Raw genomic sequence first — 18,091 nt, 5'->3', positions numbered from 1 at the left:
CCTAGCTGCTCAAATTCCCTCAGCAGAACTTTTTTCCTCATTCTACCCATATGGATCACAACAACTGGATCTTTCCCCTCCCACTGCAAATTCCTCTGCAGGTCAGATAAGATGTCATTAACATGGGCACCAGGTAGGCAACAACCTTCAAGACACTCTATCCTCACGACAGAGAACTCTGTCTCTTCCCCTGGCTATGCTATCCCCAATTACCTCCACATTTCTCTTCTTTCCCCCCTCTTGAATGGCTCCCTGAACTACGGTGCCACAGTTAGGTTGCTCATCCTTCCTACAGACCCCACTCTCATCCACACAGGGAGCAAGAATCACAGACCTGTTGGACAAGCTCAAGGGCTGAAGCTCCTCCAGCATTGTCTCTTGGATCCCACTACCCAACTCACTTGCCGTCACACCCTGACCACAGGCCGAATTTCAGACAGCTAATCTAAGGGTGTGACGACCTCCTGAGACAGAGAATCCGGGTAACTCTCCCCCCTTCCTGATGTGCCGCAGTGTTTGAAGCTGAGATTCCAGGTCATCAACTTTGAGCCGGAGTTCCTTGAGCGGCCAACACTTGCTGCAGATGTGGTCACCAGGAACCACAGTGGGGTCTGCTAGCTCCCACGTCATGCAGCTACAGCACATCACCTGATCCTGCATCATCCCTACTTTATTTAGTTAGCTGTAATCTGGTGACTTTTTATTCAAACACTTGAACCACTTAAAGCCTTATCTGCTACTTACCTGTGCCTCCTCAACGAAGCCTCTTGAGCCAAAGCCTCTCAAGTTCCCACTCCTACACTGGTCGACTCACTCAATGGCCAATCCGCTTTGACTCTGCTTTACTTTTATTTTCTCCTGCTAATGAATCATGAATTGATTGGTCTGTCACTAATGCGCCAAGTCCGCGAAACGTTCCTTTTTTAAACTCTTCTCCCCAACCTGTGCAAAGCTCTGTCTGTCTGTGAATTAACTGGTCCGCCGCTCAGGGGAAAAGTATTCCCCATACATATTGTGGGGCAGCACAGTAGCCTAGAGGTTAGCACAATGCTGTACAATATTGACGACCTGGGTTCAATTCCCATTGCTGCCTATGATGAGCTTATACGTTTTGCCTGTGACTGTGAGTTTCATCAGGTGCTCCAGTTTCCTCCTACAGTCAAAAAACATACCAGATGGTAGGTTAACTGGTCATTGTAAATTGTCCTCTGATTAGGCTGGGATTAAATCAGGGATTGCTGGCGGCTTGGAGGACCTTTTCTGCGGAGAATCTCAATAAATAAACAAACAAATAAATAAAGAATTCCTAACAAATTTGACAGACATAATTTCCCCATCATGAAACTATTCTAACCTTGCTTCATCAGGTTAAGACTTTCCAAAAAGTTCTGCTATTGACTGTAACAATTATCTCTTAATCAGTTGAGCTTGTCAGAAGTCATTTCACAGAAGTTCGTGCACCGAAAAGCTGAAGAGGTTTGCTTGCTTGGGGAGATCTGAACGGAAAGGGTTGTGTTCCATTTACTGCACCATCCAGTGCACACATCTTTCTCTGATTTCAACCCTTAGTTTCACACATAATCTAAATCCCCAGTCATCATAGACATTCTCTCTCCTCTCTGTTCCCATTGGACTGAAGATACAAAACCACCAGGCTCAAGGACAACTTCTGCCCTACTGTTAAAAAAGAACTGAATGGTCTCCTTGTACCATAAGGTGAACTCTTGACCTCAGAATCTACGTCATTATGGCCTTGCACTTTATTGCTTGCCTGCACTGCACTTCCTCTGTAAATGTATGAACTTTATTCTGCATTCAGTTATAGTTTTCCCTTGTGCCACCTTAGTGTACTGCTATGGTGGAATGATCTCTCGGGAAAGTTTTTCACTATATCTCGGTACGATAATAAGCTGATTTGCCAATGTACTTATCTGTCCAAACAGGTAACTTCATGGTAGTGGTCACAAGGTGACTTGGATCATGGGTCTTTAATCCTTCCACCTTCCCAAATGCTGGGGACTAAGTGCAAAACCAAAGTTCCTGTGCTGCGTGGATGTTTCTTTGGGTCTTTGAGCACTACCTATAACGGGTGCATTATCCTCAGATCCTTGGTTTAGACCGTAAGACATAGGAGCAGAAATAGTCCATTTGGCCCATCGAGTCTGCTCTCCCATTTCATCATGGCTGATCCATTTCTCTCTCACCCCATCCTCCTGTATTCTTCCCATAACCATTGACTAATCAAGAATCTACCATCTTTGCTTCAAATATATCCAATGACTTGGCCTCCACGGTTGTCTTTGGCAATGAGTTCCACAGATTCACCACTCTCTGGCTAAAGGAATTCTTCCTTAACTCTGTTCTAAAGGGACATCCCCCATTCTGAGACTGTGTCCTCTGGTCCTAGACCCCCCCCACTATAGGAAACGTCCTCTCCACATCCACTCTATCTAGGCCTTTCAATATTCGATATTCATTTTTCTAAATTCCAGTGAGTACAGGCCATCAAATGCTTCTCGTACATTAACAGTTTGATTCCCAGAATCATTCTCGTGAACTTCCTCTGGACCCTCTCCAATGCTAGAACATCCTAAGGTGCCCAAAATTGCTCACAATACTCCAAGTGTGGCCAGGCCTATGCCTTATAAAGCTTCAGCATTACATCTTTGGTTTTGTATTCTGGCCCTCGCAAAATAAATGCCAATGGTTGTCTGACTCAGCACTATCGCAGGGTGTGGGAACCCATGGCTTTGCAGGTCAAATTCCAGAGATTCCTGACCTATGAGGCCTTGGGGGATTTCACTGTCAGTTGACTTCTGCTTCATATTTAAATATAAAATAGGGGAAAAAAGAATAAGGGACTGTACTTTAAAGCATCTACGATCTTAGAAATACGATGTGGATCTTCATTGCAGGTATTGCAGGCACAACTGGCAGGATACAAGGCTGCAATTGTGCACAATGTGGACTCAGATGAACTACTCAGCATGCGCTGGAGCAGTGGTGAGTTTCAACACTAACTGAAACAAGATGTTGCTGATACTACCGCTTCTAGTGAATGATCACTGACGTACATAATGAGTGGGAGATAGCTTTGACTCATGTCATTCTACAGACATGCAGTAGAGAGTGTCGTGGTTTTCCATTTCTAGCAAACGACCAGGAGATGCAGAAGATTCTTCAAGAAGTTTTAAGCTTTAATTTGCAAACCCAAGCTGAGACAATCACTGAGCTAGTCACTGATTGCCTGCCGATCATTGTACATAGCATTTTTATAGCAATCTTCTTAATTGCATGAACATATCCAATCATTCTATAGCTGCATATCACCTATACATTAACTAATCAATCGCTCTTGACTAGCTCTTAATTCGCCACCATTATTTCTTTCCAGTTCACATCCTGGGCCTCATTCCTGGCCACGGTTGTTTCTCAGTCAGCCTCCCTTAGCCTCCCTCAACATTCCATTGCCGGTTCGTATCATCCTGTCTGCCACCGTTATCTCTTCATAAGCCATTCTATTGTATAGTATATAGAGTACATTTCAGCTAAGTGCATAGTAAATACTCAGTAGTTGTGGTTATATAGAATGCTGCTAATGCATAATATATTTTCCAATAAGAGCATCCTAACTTGCTGCATCACTGCATGGCAATAAAGCCGTCTCACTGGCAATGAGCTCCCAAGCTGTGGCCACCTGCACACTGCTGTTCAGCACCAGATCCTCAGGACTTTTGACTTGACCTATAGATAAAGCACTTCTAAAGCATAGGACAGTGCAGCACAGTACAGGCCCTTCAGCCCACAATGTTGTGCTGACCCTTTAACCTACTCCAACATCAATCTCTTCCTTCCCTCCCACATGTCCCACCATTTTTCTTTCATCCATGTGCTATAATCTGTTGTGGAAATTGGAGATTGGTGAGGCCCTGGCAGAGGCCTTGAACTCCATGCAATCTTTTCTTGTAACTCAAACCCTCCAGTGCAGACAACATTCCTGCAAATCTGTTCTGCATCCTCACGAGCTTGATCATATCCTTTCATTATTGTGTTGATCTGAATTGCACACAATACTAGAAGACTGGTGAGTGGCTTATGTTGTACTTTATGTAGGAAGAGCTGCAAGAACAAGACAGAGAACTATATGCCTTGTGGTGGGAAAGTTACTGGAATCGATTGTGAGGGATGGGATATATTTGCATTTAAAAAGGCAGGGACTGATTAAGGATAGTCAGCTGGCTTTGTTCATGGGAGATCAAGCCCAATGAATTAGACTGAGTTTTTTCGAAAAGGATTACCGAGGCCAGTGAACATTGTTCATGGTTGAAATTTATTTGTCACTGTACATTGCAACATCCAGTGAAATGCATTGTTTGCATGAACAGCCAACACATCTGGAGATGGGCTGAGGATACCCTGTAAGTATCACCATACATTGTTCTGCAGACAACACAGAATGCAGCAAGCAACAGTAAAAAAACAAGCCCTGTTCCTCCTTCCCAGCCTTACATATACTCAGTCCTTTAGCTCCAGGACATGCTTCCAGTAAACACAGATTCAGCCTGCAGTCATTGGGCTTTGATTTCCCAGCAGACTCATGGAGATTCGTAGGCTCAGCTCTCGCCAGTGGGCCTTGACTTCCGGACTTGTTATTCGTCCACGGGCTGGTCCTAGGACACACTAAACACCAGACCCCAAAATCCAAAATTGCGGATGGCAGGGACCCAAGCACTAGGCCTTGAACTCCAGTCTCACCTTTTCACAAACCCAGGGGTTCCTCCTGCCCGCATGGAACGCCAACTCTGGAACTACTTGCTGACGACTCACTGATCCGGGGGTGCCAGGCATCCAATATCCGACCACAGATGTCCAATGTCTGTGTTGCTGGCCTTCAAATGCAGATCAGAGACTTGGACTCTGCCTGACCTCTAATCCCCCCACATCCCAGTCCTTAAAACCCTAACCTTAAAACTACTCCCCTCTCTGTCCCCAAAACTATCTTTACAAAGCTAAAAAATAATTAAGAATTAAACAGTTATCAAACAACTAAATCTGAGCTGTGATTCAATCTTTAAGGTTCAAGTAGTACAAAGACTTTAACAAGTTGTGTGATAAAGCCCAGTTTGGTAGGGTGGACAGGAGGTTAGCATACATGGGATCCAGGATGGAGAGCAAATTAGTTTGGTATCAGGAGGCAGCATTTGGTAGCAGGGTGCTTTTCAGATTAGAGACTTTAACCAGTGATGTGCCATGGGGATCAGTGCTGAATCCTTTATTGTTTGTTGGTAGAGAAAGTAGGTGGTGCAATTAGAAACTTTACAGATGACACCAAAATTGGTGGCAAAGTGACAGTGAAGGTTATTTCAGGGTGCAACAGGATCTAAATGAATTGAGAAAGTGGGTCAAGGAATTTAACTCAGACTTGTCCAAATAGTGCATTTGGAAAGTTAAACTAGACTGACTGACAAGATTCCTGTGGAGTTTTATTGAACTGTGCAACTGTGCATTGAAGTAGTGCAATCTCTCAAATTGAGTATGATGCTCTCCTATACGGGGTTATTCCCTTAAAGGAGAATGCCACTGCATGACTTTGTTTAGCATGGGGAGGTTGATGCTCGGGGAGGTTGATGCTCAGGCAGCCACTACATTGTCCTTGACAGATCAAGGTCAGGGTCCAGTGACATGGAGTGCAAGACTACTGAGGACCCTTCACTGTTGCAGCCTTTCTTTGCTCCCATTGTGATGTGTCAATATCTTTTGCCACCTCCGCTGCTGAGGTCTTGGTTGAATTGCTCTTTGTCTGATTCCTTTCCCTTGACCTTGCCACCATGAATGACCCTCCTGAAGCGAAGCTCCAGTCAGCATCACCCTTGGGGTCTCAGGAACTCACAAGCCTCTCCACCATGACAAGGTGACGATCCTCGGAGTGGACAAGTACATAGTTCCTTAAGAGTGGTGACTTGGGTAGAGGGTATGGTGAAGAAGAACTCTGGTATTCTTCCTTCAGTGGCTGAGGCATTGAGTATGGTAGTTGAGATGTCACGTGACAGCTGTGCAAATCATCTGGGCCATTGTGTGCAATTCAGGTTACCACACTATAGGGAGGATGTGATTAAGCTCAAAAGGAAGCAGAACAGGTTCACAGGAATGTTGCCTGCACTGGAGGGTTTGAGTTGCAAGGAAAGATTGGATTGTATAGGCTGAGACTATTTTCCCTGGAGCATCAGAGGCTGAGAGTTAACTTTATGACAGTTTATAGAGTTATGAGGGGCATAGATCTTTATCTCAGGGTAGGGAAATCCAGTATAAGAGGGTTTAAATTTAAGGTGACAGAAGAAAGATTTAAAAGGGATCTGAGGGACAATTTTTTTTTCCACACACATATGGTGTTTATGTGGAAAGCACTGATAGAGGAAGTGGAAGAGACAATGTTTAAAAGCCAATGGGACAGAAACATGGATAGGAATGAGGGATATAAGCCAAATGCAAGCAAATGGGATCAGCAGAGATAGATATTTTGGTTGGCATGGACTAGATGGGCCGAAGAGCCTGTTTGCATTGATTTGTAACTCCAGGAATCGATGATGTCAGGGTTTGGGAACGGCTTTGCAGCCAAAAGCTGATGCTGGTTGGTATGATGCCAATTAAAGTAGCCTTAAAGGAGGGATTCTTAACCCGTGGTCCATAGACCCCTTGATTAATGGTAAGGGTCCATGGCATAATAAAGGTTGGTAATCCCTGCCTTAAAGTATGTTTCCTTAAGCTCTGTCTGTGGAAGAAACTTAAAGAATCCATTGCTGATGTTTTTAATTTTGCAGAGGAAATCAAACGTCAGATCACAATCCCATCGGTGTTCATAGGGACCCATGCCTCTCAGTACCTGAGGTCTTTGTTCACTTACGACAAGGGGTAAGTGCATATTGTGTTTGTTTAACAACATACTTCACACACTGAATAAATCCAAATAAATTTATTATAAGTACATGTATATCACCATAAACAACCCTTGAGATTAATTTTCTTGTGGCATTCACTGTAAATAAAAACAAAATAATAATAATAATGATAAATGAGCAATAAGTAACAAGAACATGGGATGAAGAGTCCTTGAAAGTGAGTTCATAGATAGCGGGATAGTGTTGGGGTGAGTGAAGTTATCCTGTCGGGTTCAGGAGCCTGATGGCTGAGGATGGCTGTTCCTGAACCTTGTGGTGTGGGTCCTGAGACTTCCGTACTTCCTCCGTGATGGCAGAAGTGAGAAGTGAGTCTTCCTGTGACAGCACTCCATGTAGATGTGCTCAGTGCTGGGGAGGGCTTTACCCAAGATGGACTGAGCTGTATCCAGGCTTTTCTGATCATGGGCATTGGCATTGCCATACCAGGCCACAGATCCTTTTTAAATCTTTCCTCTCACCTTAAATCTATGCCCTCTAACATTCGACTCCCCTACCCTTGGGTAAAGACGATCTATAGTGTGGCCCAAAACATTGTTTGTTCACTCTTTTCCATAGATGTTGCCTGCCCTGCTGAGTTGCTCCAGCATTTTGTGTGTGTTGCTTGGATTTCCAGCATCTGCAGATTTCCCTTTGTTTATGACTGAACCAAGTTGCGGGAATTGTATACAGGAACATCTGTGCTGAGTATGGATTGGACACTCCCAAGTCCAAATGGGAAACACCTGAAAAGGTAGCAGAGAAGGACAGAGCTAAGATCCTGTGGGACTTCCAAATACAGACTGACGAGTAGGTACTGGCTGACCAACTAGACATAGTAATTATGGACACGGAACAGAAGAAAGCAATAGTAAAAGATACGGCAATTCCAAATGACAGTAACATCAGGAAGAAAGAATATGAGAAGCTGGAGAAATAGCAGGGCTTGAAAGAGCAGATAGGATGTGGAAGGTTAAAGTCAGAGTAATCCCAGTGGTGATAGAAGCACTTGGAGTTGTAACACCTGGACAGGGAGAGTGGCTCCAACAAATCCTGGGAACAACATCTGAGATCTAGGTCTGAGATTTGAGGATCTCAGATAATCTGAGATTAGTTAAATAAGTAGTGCAAAAATATATATAAAACAGTAGTGAGGTAATGTTCATGGGTTCAATGTCCATTCAGAAATCGGATGGCAGAGGGGAAGCTGTTCCTAAATCATTGGGTGTTTTCAGGCTCGTGTACATCCTTCCTGATGGTTGCAACGAGAAGAGGGCATGACCTGGGTGATGGGGGTTCTTAGTGATGGATGCTGCCATTTTGAGGCATTGTCTTTGAAGATGTCTTAGATATAATCTTGTTTTTGATATGCCTAATATTCTGACTACTTATCCCATCTTGTAGACTTCTGTCTGGTCACCCCTCAGCCTCCTTCATTACAGGGAAAATTACCTCGGCCTATCCAATTCCTCCAAACCAGTCACCACCTTGATAAATCTCCTCTGCATACTCTTGGTAGCACAACCACATTCTTGCAATGATTGTGTGATAAATTCTACAGACAATACTCTGAAGCCACAGTAGTATCATGGTTAACGCTGCGCTATTACTGCTCGGGGTGCCGGAATTCGGAGTTCAGTTCTGGCGATGTCTCTTAAGGAGTCTGTACGTCCTCCTCTGGAATGCATGGGTTCCTCTGGGTGCTCTGGTTTCCTCCACATTCAAAGATGTGCCAGTGAGTAGGTTAATTGGTCATTCTAAATTGTTTTATGATAAGGCTAGGGTTAGTTTGGGGTTGCTGGGTGCAATGTAGTTCAAAGGACCAGAAGGGCCTATTCCGTACAGCATCTCAATTGATAGACAGACAGACACCTAACCAGTGTCATACAAAGTTGCTATATCCCAGCTCTTATATTCAAGTTCAAGTTTACTGTCACTCAACTGTACACATGTATACAGCTAAGCGAAACAGCATTGCTCTGGAACCAAGGTGCAAAACGCAGTGCATGCAACATATAAGATAATATTTAAACTATAATATTAACAGATGTTAAAAAATTCTGTAGATGTACATATGATTCGCATAAAGTGCATATGTAACATACAGTTAAATATACAAAGGTATAATGCTACTGGTGCTGTGATAAATAGTGGTAGCAGGGGGTTCAGAAGTCTCACAGCCTGGGGGAAGAAGCTGTTTCCCAGCCTAACAGTCTTTGTTCTTATACTGTGGTACCTTCTGCCTGAGATCACATAGTACTTTTCTGGATGTGGGGGAGAGAGGCCTCAGTGATTCCCTAAGCAGTCCTCACGATCAGTTGTAGGGTTTTGTGGTCAGATATACCTTGTTATTCCTATACCAGACAGTGATACAGCTGGTCACGACATGCATTGATGCTCAAGTAGAATGTGCTTAGAATGGGGCTGGAGAGCTTTGCTCTCCTCAGGGAGTGGAAGAACTGCTGTGCTTTCTAGGCTGGAAAGGTAGTGTTGAGGAATCAAGTGAGATCATAGAGTTCACATCCCAGATGATCTCACTTGTTGCTCCTGCCTCATTCCACAGAGGAGCTGTTGACGTGCAGTAGGGAGTGGTCAGCCTGCACCTTCCTGACATCCACAATCATCTCTTCAGTCTTGTCCATATTGTTGTGTTTGCACCTATCAATAAGCTGTTCTACCTCCTCTCTGTACGCTGACTCATCATTGTTATTGATGAGGCCAACCACTGCTGTGTCAGCAGCAAACTTAATAAGGCCATAGATATAGGAGCAGAATTAAGCCATTTGACCCATCAAGTCTGTTCCGCCATTTCATCGTGTCTGATGCAATTTTCCTCTCAGCCCCAATCTATTGCCTCCACCTCCCCCCCCCCAATATCCCTTCATGCTGTGACCAACCTAGGATCCATCAATCTCTGCCTTAAATATACATAATGATTTGGCCTCCATAGCTGCCTGTGGCAATGAATTCCACAGATCCACCACTCTCTGTCTAAAGAAATACCTCCCATCTTCGTTCTAAAGGGACACCCCTCTATTCTAAGGCTGTGTCCTCTGGGTTTAGCCTGTAGCCTCTCTACTTCCTCAAAATTACCTGCCCCTCCACCTATCTCTGATTTGTCTACAAACTTTGCAACAAAGCCATTAATTCCATCATCCAGATCATTGACATATAATGTAAAAAGCATCAGTTCCAACACAGACCCCTGTGGAACACAACTAGTCACTAGCAGCCAACCAGAAAAGGCTCCTTTTATTCCCTTACCTGCTGAGTTTTGTATGTGTTGCTTGGATTTCCAGCATCTGGAGATTTTCTCTTGTTTCTCCTTTGTCTCAAGCCACATTGTGTTCCAGTCTCTAATAGGAGCATGTCATATTCATCATCCATCATGTCACTTTCAGGGAGCTGTGGATTTTGACTCCTAGGCCTCTCTATTCATCAATAAAATGAATATTAACTGCCTACCAATGGTCTATCAAACTTCTCATCCGCTTTATATCTAGATGTAGGCTTGGGTGAGCTCTCGTGCATTCCACACTACCACCAATTTCCATGCCGTCCATATCATTGCTCATCTTTTTTCCTACATCTGTACCAGGTTGTTAATGTATATCACCAACAGCAAAGGTCTCAGAACTTATGTCCTCGATGTCACCAGTAGTCACAGACTTCCAATCAGAAGAAAGTCCTTTCTCTACTATGTATGCTTCTTAAAATACCTTCAGTGATCCAGTCTCTATAACCCTCTGGGGAAGAAATTTATAGAGATTCATCAGAATTCTAAGCTCAAAGTAAAATTTAGTATCAGTGTACATACACGTCACCACATTCAACCCTGAAATTCTTTTTCGACACCCTCTGCAAAAAGAAATTCTTAAATCCTTCAGTCTCCAATGACTGGCTGCTTATTTTGCATCTACATTCCCTCATTGAAAATTCCAACACATGTGAAAACATCACAACATGTGCCTCGTCTTGACTCCCTAGGATCTTAATGGGTTTCAATAAGATCCTCCCAGGTTATGACAGGTTCCTATCAGTTCAGGGTACTGCTGATCGAAGCTATCCTTGCCAGTTCAGGATCTTGATGGTTGTAAAGTAGTAGCTGTTTCTGAGCGAGGTGGTGTGGGACCTAAGGCTCCTGAACCTTTTTCCTGATAGTGGGAGAGAGAACAGGGCATAGACTGGATGATGGAGGTCCTTGATTTGGATGCTTCCTTCTTGTAGCAGCGCTCCATGTACTCAATGGTAGGGAGGGATTTTCTTGTGATAGTCTGGGCTGTATTCACCACCTTTCAGGAGCTTTTTCCATTCCTGGACAAGTCTCCATTGATCCCATGTATGTTAATCTTCTATGAGGAACCTTGTCAAAAGCTTTGTCATGCCCTCATCAGTTATCCTGTCAAAATACACAATCAAGTTTGAGAGACATGACGTCCCCTCCTCAAAGCCTGATAGACGTCTATGCTTTCCCAGATCTGAGTAGATCCTATCTTTAAGAATATTTTCCAATAATTTCTCTACAACTGATGTAAGGCTCAGCTGCTTATAATTTTGTGGTTTGTTTCTATTGCCCTTCTGTCTATTCTCCAGTCTGGGACCTCACCTGTGAAGAGGATACAAAGATCTCTACCAAAGCCCCAGCAATCTCCTGTGCTGTTTCTCTCAATAGATCCTGTCAGGCCTTTGTGTTCATACTAACTTCAAAGTTCTAATTAAATATGTTCTCAAATAACATATGTGTTACCAGATACCAACTGGAGATTCAGCTTCATGCAGATGTTCACAGTAGAGCAAAGCAATATATAAAATTTTACACTTTAATTAGAGTCATAGAATACTACAGCAAAAAAACAAACATTTTGGACCAACTAGAGATTATATTACAACTTTATAAAGTTCTGGTTAGAGCACACCTGGAGTATTGCATACAGTTCTGGTCGCCCCACTATAGGAAGGATTTTGAGGCTGCAGAAAAGGATGCTGTCTGGTTTAAAGGGCATGTGCTATGACGAGAGGCTGGTTAAACTTGGGTTGTTTTTTTCTGGCGCATCGGAGGCTGAGGGGGAATCTAATAGATGTTTACATGATTATGAAAGGCATAGATAAAGTGGACAGAGAGTATCTGTTCCCCTAGGGTTGAACTGCTTAATAGCAGAGGGCATGCATTGAAGATTCAAGGAGGGTGTGAGGATAATTTTTTCAAAAAACTTAGACAGTTGTGGATGCCTGGTATGGTGGTAGAGCCAAATACATGAGGGGTTTTAAAAAGATGTTAGATAGGCACATGAATGTAAGGAAGATGGAGGGATATGGACATTGTGTAGGTAGGAGGGATTAGTATTTGGGTGTTTTATTTGCTTTTTAGCACAACATTGTTTTTAAACTATTGAATTTAACACTTGCCATCAATAGATATTTTACCAACTAACCTGTGGTTAAGTGCTTTTTGTTTGCCTCTGTTCTTGAAGGGTCACTATTTTCCAATTTGCTGATACCTTTGTGGAGCTCAGTCAGTTTTGGAAGCCTTCACCCAATGAGAGCACTATCTCTGCAGATTCCTCCTTTGGTTGTAAAATAGTCTCCCAGTGCTGCTAGAAATTCCAAGATTGAGACTCTCCAATGCTGATGACATAGACCTATACTTCCAGGTCAAAATAGTGAGCAGCTTGGAAGAGACCTGACACATGTTGAAGTTCCCCTGGTTTGGGAGTTGTTGTCAGGTATAATAATCTTCTCTTCTCTGGGACCATGCACATTATGCCATTATATCCTTCTTCAAAAAGCACATTCTCCCCCTAGCCAGGCAGAGGCTTCAGAACTCTGTTGTAGGGCATGGAAGCCTGTTCCAATTCAAACACACAACTTCAGGAAGGGTTGAGATTCAGAATCATGTTTAATATCACTGGCATATGTTATGAAATTTGTTAACAAGAAATGTATAGTAGAGCTACTAGGACTTGATGTTTCAATCCCAATGATAAAGTCGGCGCTCTCGATGTTGGCAGTAGGCTTGGAGTGGTGACGAGGAGGGTAGCTACTTCATCGGGGTCATCACGTGGGCATCCTCTTTCTTTGACGTTTCGTTGATAAACTCACGACGTCTCCAGAGGGCTCAACGGTGCTACCTGGTGTCCCAGATACACCCCCCTCTAGTTCCATACCCTCCTGTCTTTATCTTGCAGCCCAGTTGTTGTCTTTCCTTTTAATCCAAATCCAATTGCTGCTTTCTTCTGCTGCATTTGACAAGGACTTGATTGCTTGTTGGAGGGAGATACCCCTCACCCCCAGCTTCTTCAATAGACTGGTCGTAGATATAGCAATGAATCCCCTGCATCCCACTTCTACAGGGAAAATCTTGGTCTTCCAGCCATTCTGAGCAGCTTCAGTTGCCAGTTCAGAGTACTTGGTCGTTTTCCTCTCATAAGCTTCTTCAACTCCATCTTCCCATGGTACCGTCAATTCCACAACATATACCAGCTTGGCTGTTGTGGACCACAGGACTATGTCTGGCCGGAGTGTTGTAGCCGCAATGTCTGGGGGAAACACAAGCTTTTCCTCCAAGTCTACGTCCATTTTCCAATCACAAGCAACCTGCAGAATGCTTATATCTTTTGACGTTACTTGGTGCTCTGGAGGTTGGCCTGCTGGTACAAATCGTGTAATGTGGATATTTCCTGCTGATGTTTGTGGGAGAGTGTTTACGGTGGTTTGCCTCTGTTCCAAGATTGATGCCAACTGTCTGAGAACTTGGTTATGCCGCCAAGTATACCGCCCCTGGCTGAGGCTCATGGTGCATCCTGTTAAAATGTGCCTTGGTGATCCAGGTGCTTGACAAAGAGAGCAAGTGGGGGCTTCTCCCCACCACTGGTTCAGGTTTTGAGGTGTTGGTAGGAGGTCATAAGTGGCTCTGATGACAAAACTTAGCCGAGATCCCTCCATCTCCCAGATGTCACGCCAACTGAGTTTCCTTTTATCCAGGCTCTCCCAATTAGTCCATTGGCCCTACTTGGCCATTGAAATGGCTCTGGCATGTCGCTCTGCCTCCTCCTGTCTCCTCACCTCCTCCACCACGAGCCGTCTCTTCTGCACTGATGTTGCCTTGTGCCATTGAGGAGCCTTTGGAACGAGCCTGAGACTGGCTCTCCCATGTTGGACTTGGCCAACCACATCCCTGAAGTAAAGAGCAGATCTAGCACTCTGATAAATATAGAAAAAACCTGAATTACTGTAAGTGTATGTACAGTCGGCCCTCCTTATCTGCGAGTTCCGCATGCATGAGTTCAACCAACTGCGAATCGAGAAAACCTGGAAGTGTTCTTCCAGCACTCGTTGCTCGAGCATTGTTCGCCTCGCATCTTGTTCGTTTGCTGCTTTGTTCCTGTGGAAAAAATGGCTCCTGAAAAGCAATTCCTCAAAGGCTAAGAGGGGTCTTCTCCCCACCAATGGTTCAGGTTTTGAGGTGTTGGTAGGAGGTCATAAGTGGCTCTGATGACAAAACTTAGCCGAGATCCCTCCATCTCCCAGATGTCACGCCAACTGAGTTTCCTTTTTGTGAGTTTTCCTCAGTGAGTTTCCACTGAGTAAAGTGCTATCTCTCGCCAAGGAAGTAGAAGTATTAGATCTTTTGAAAAGTGGCATGTCGCTTTCCGAAGTGGACTGTAAGGTCGGTAAGAACGAATCGAGCATTCGCACAATAAAGCAGAAAGAAGCTGAGATTCGTGCAAGTGTTAGTGCTGCCCCTACAACGGCAAAAATGGTCTCTCTGGTTTGTGATAAAGAGCTTACGAAGACTGAGAAAGCATTCGGTTTGTGGCTAGAGGACATGTCACAGAAGCATATCCTTGTCGATGGCCAAATTATACGTGAAAAAGCTGTTAGTCTCCATGAGCACTACTGTGACGGGGTTGATGAGAGCGAGAGAAAAGAGTTTAAGGCTAGTAAAAGATGGTTGGCTGGCAATGTAAAGTGCTACAGCCTCAGGAACGTAAAGATCATGGGAGAAAAGCCGAGTCTGCAGCAGTGTTCCCAGAGGAGCTCAAGAAACTCATAGAAGAGAAAAGCTACCTTCCAAAGCAAGTCGTCAACTGTGATGAAGTGGACTTGTTCTGGACGAAGATGTTTTTCACCAGGTGCAAGTGTTAAAGGATATGATCCTCGACTATGATCCTTCGGTGGAATGAAGCCTCTGTGTCACCCGAGGGATAACAACATGCCTACAACCACTGCAAGATTTGTTTGATGATGCAAAGAAAAAGAGGAGACAGCTTCCTATAACAATGTTTCTAACTAAAGCATCTGTAATTCTGAAGTCTCGACGTTCAACGCTTGAAGATCCTCGGCCCGCAACCTCCACAGTTCCTGACTTTAGTATTATTGAGCCTCCTCCACAGCATCCTTATTCCCTAAACAAGACAGTGTAACAACTACTGTACAGGTATTACAAGTTTTACTTGTGAGCGAGAGGAACATGTACAGTTTTTTTTCTTTTCAATATTCCCTAAACATTACAGTATAACAACTATTTACATAACATTTACATTGTATTAGGTATTATAAGTAATCTAGAGATGATCTAAAGTATATGGAAGGATGTGTGTAGGTTATATGCAAATACTGCGCCATTTTATGTAAGGGACTTGAGCATCCACGTTTTTTAGTATCTGCAGGAGGTCCTGGAACCAGTCCTTTGCGGATAAGGAGGGCTGACTGTATATTAAACAGTTAAAATAAGTTGGCAAAAACAAAAATAATAAAAAAAAGTGGAGTGATGTTCATGGGTTAAATGTCTATTTGGATGGCAGAAGGGAAGAAGCTGTTCCTGAATCATTGAGTGTGCGCTTTCAGGCTTCTGTACCTCCTTCCTGATGGTACCAATAGGAAGAGGGCATGTCCTGGGTGGTGGGGTGCTAACTGTAAGAAAGAGCAGGAAGGAAGAGATGATCTGTCTATAGTTCAGAAGAAGACATCAGAGTTATGCCTGTCTCCTGCTTTTATGAGGCAGCAGATTCCCTTGGCTCCCTTAGGTGCATTAGTCTGATTGCATTGCCAAAATCATTTACAAACAAGAAAATCTGCAGATGCTGGAAATCCAAGCAACACACACAAAATGTTGGAGGAACTCAGCAGGCCAGGCAACATCTATAGAAAGGAGTACAGTCGACATTTCGGGCCTAGACCCTTCCTCAGGACTGGAAGGGTCTTGGCCCAAAATGTTGACTATACTCCGGCATTTTTTATATGTTGCAGAAATCATTTGCACCACTTTACTGTTATGGTATTTTATATGGTGGCTCCATTTGTCCCTGTCATGGTGTGGTGTGTTTTCCTCAGATCTGCCAGCATCAGTCTTTCCACCTCCAAATGTTCCTTCTTGTGTTTGTTCACAGTGCGTATGTTCTATTGATGCCGGACTTCAGCTTCCCGCTGGGATATTACCTCATTCCATTTACTGGTGTGGTTGGAATTGTGATTGTCGTCATGATCACTGTCATGGTAAGTGCATGATGCAGGTCATGTCATTGTTAGAGTTCTGCATATCAAAATTATTTCAGCATCATTGTCTTTCAATTTTCACCCCGTCGGTTGAAATATTGTTAACCCTAATAATCAGATACTGCCTGACTTGCTGAGTTCCTCTAGCAGTTTGTGGGTGTTGCTAGTTAGGGTCCAGAGTGACTCTGGAAGCGAAGGGAACAAGCAGCCATAACCTGTGAATACTGGAGTCTGTGCAGTGGAAGATTGAAAGTTCAGATTAAACTTATGATCAGAGTCACCGCCTACAGTGCTGAGATTCATTTTCTTTTGGGCATACTCAATAAATCCATAATACTATAGTAACCATAACAGAGTCAATGAAAGCCCACAGCAACCTGTGTGTTTAACCAGTGTGCAAAACACAACAAGTTATGCAAACGCAAAAAAAAGAACTAATAATAATAAATAAGAAATAAATATCGAGAACATAAGATGAAGAGACCTTTGACTGTGGGAACAGTTCAGTGATTGTGCAAGTGAAGTTATTCCCTTTGGTTTACGAACTTGATGGTTGAGGGGTAATTGTTCCTGAACCTGTTGGTTTGAGTCCTGAGGCTCCTGTACTACCACCCCGATGGCAGCAGTGACAAGAGAGCATGGCCTGGATGATGATGATGTTAAAAATCTGCACGTTACTGTTAAAAATCTCTTCTTTCTGATCATCCATCAATCTATCCTTCTTCATGACCTCTGACCCTTCTCTGAGCCCACATCACTTCCCTCCCCTCCCCTCAGACAGGCATAAATTTCAGTGCTGTATTGAAGGAGATGGAAACTAGCTCCAGGTCACAGGTCAGAGTTCACTGGTGGGATACAACAGTCAGGTCCTTCCAGTGCCCATTTTAGTACATACAGTATATTCTGAGAATTGAATCATTGGTCTGCAAAACCAAACCTTGCCCTCTGTTTTAAGCTTTGAAACAACTCAGCAAAGGATAATAAGCAAAGTTATAGTGGTTACTTTAAAACAAACCAAACCCACTGAGACATTGACACGTATGACACTCCTTCCACAATGACAGAGTTCTCAAGGGCAATTTGATCCGTTATTGAGAAACTAGCAAAGACAAACTCTCTTGTAATGATAAAACTAATGAAACTAAAATAGCAAAATAATGAAATAAACAGTATAAGTGTACAAAAACACTGTTTAAACAAAGTATAAAAGTATTTAAATGATAAACAAAGCAAAGTGTAACTTAGTAAAAGCAATCAACGAAAAAATATCATTCCTGGCTGCCTCAAACTCTAAACAGACTAAAAACTGAACACAAGACAGCATGAAATCGTAACTATTCTCTTCACTTCTACCACACCCCAACCCATGTAACAAATTGCCCATAATAAGCGTGCAACACAAAATACAATATAGGTTTCCCCCGCTATCCGAAAGTAGAGCGTTCCTATGAAACCTTTCATAAGCCGAAATGGTGTAAAGTGAAGAAGCAATGAGCGTTCCCAGACCTGACAAATAACCTACCAAATCGTACCAAATAACACATAAAACCTAGAATAACTAACATATAGTAAAAACAGGAATGATATGATAAATACACAGCCTATATACAGTAGAAATAATATGTACAGTGTAGTTTCACTTACGACTTCACTTTTAGGCCGTT

At 43.3% G+C, this 18,091-nt stretch overlaps 1 protein-coding gene across 3 annotated transcripts in view; it reads left to right on the top strand.

The window, feature by feature from the left end:
* LOC140729367 (E3 ubiquitin-protein ligase RNF167-like) overlaps window positions 1-18,091 on the top strand; it is a 203,392-nt gene that overhangs the window by 67,905 nt on the left and 117,396 nt on the right. For all 3 annotated transcript variants that reach the window (XM_073049026.1, XM_073049027.1, XM_073049028.1), the window contains 3 exons: window positions 2,916-3,003; window positions 6,819-6,909; window positions 16,322-16,427. In XM_073049026.1, the coding sequence (XP_072905127.1) occupies window positions 2,916-3,003; window positions 6,819-6,909; window positions 16,322-16,427 (285 nt within the window). The remainder of the gene's footprint in view (window positions 1-2,915; window positions 3,004-6,818; window positions 6,910-16,321; window positions 16,428-18,091) is intronic.

This window comes from Hemitrygon akajei, chromosome 6, assembly GCF_048418815.1.
Source record: "Hemitrygon akajei chromosome 6, sHemAka1.3, whole genome shotgun sequence".
NCBI classification, from domain to species: Eukaryota; Metazoa; Chordata; class Chondrichthyes; order Myliobatiformes; family Dasyatidae; genus Hemitrygon; species Hemitrygon akajei.
Note: the sequence above shows the minus strand (reverse complement) of the source record. Positions and strands in the feature narration are given on the sequence as shown.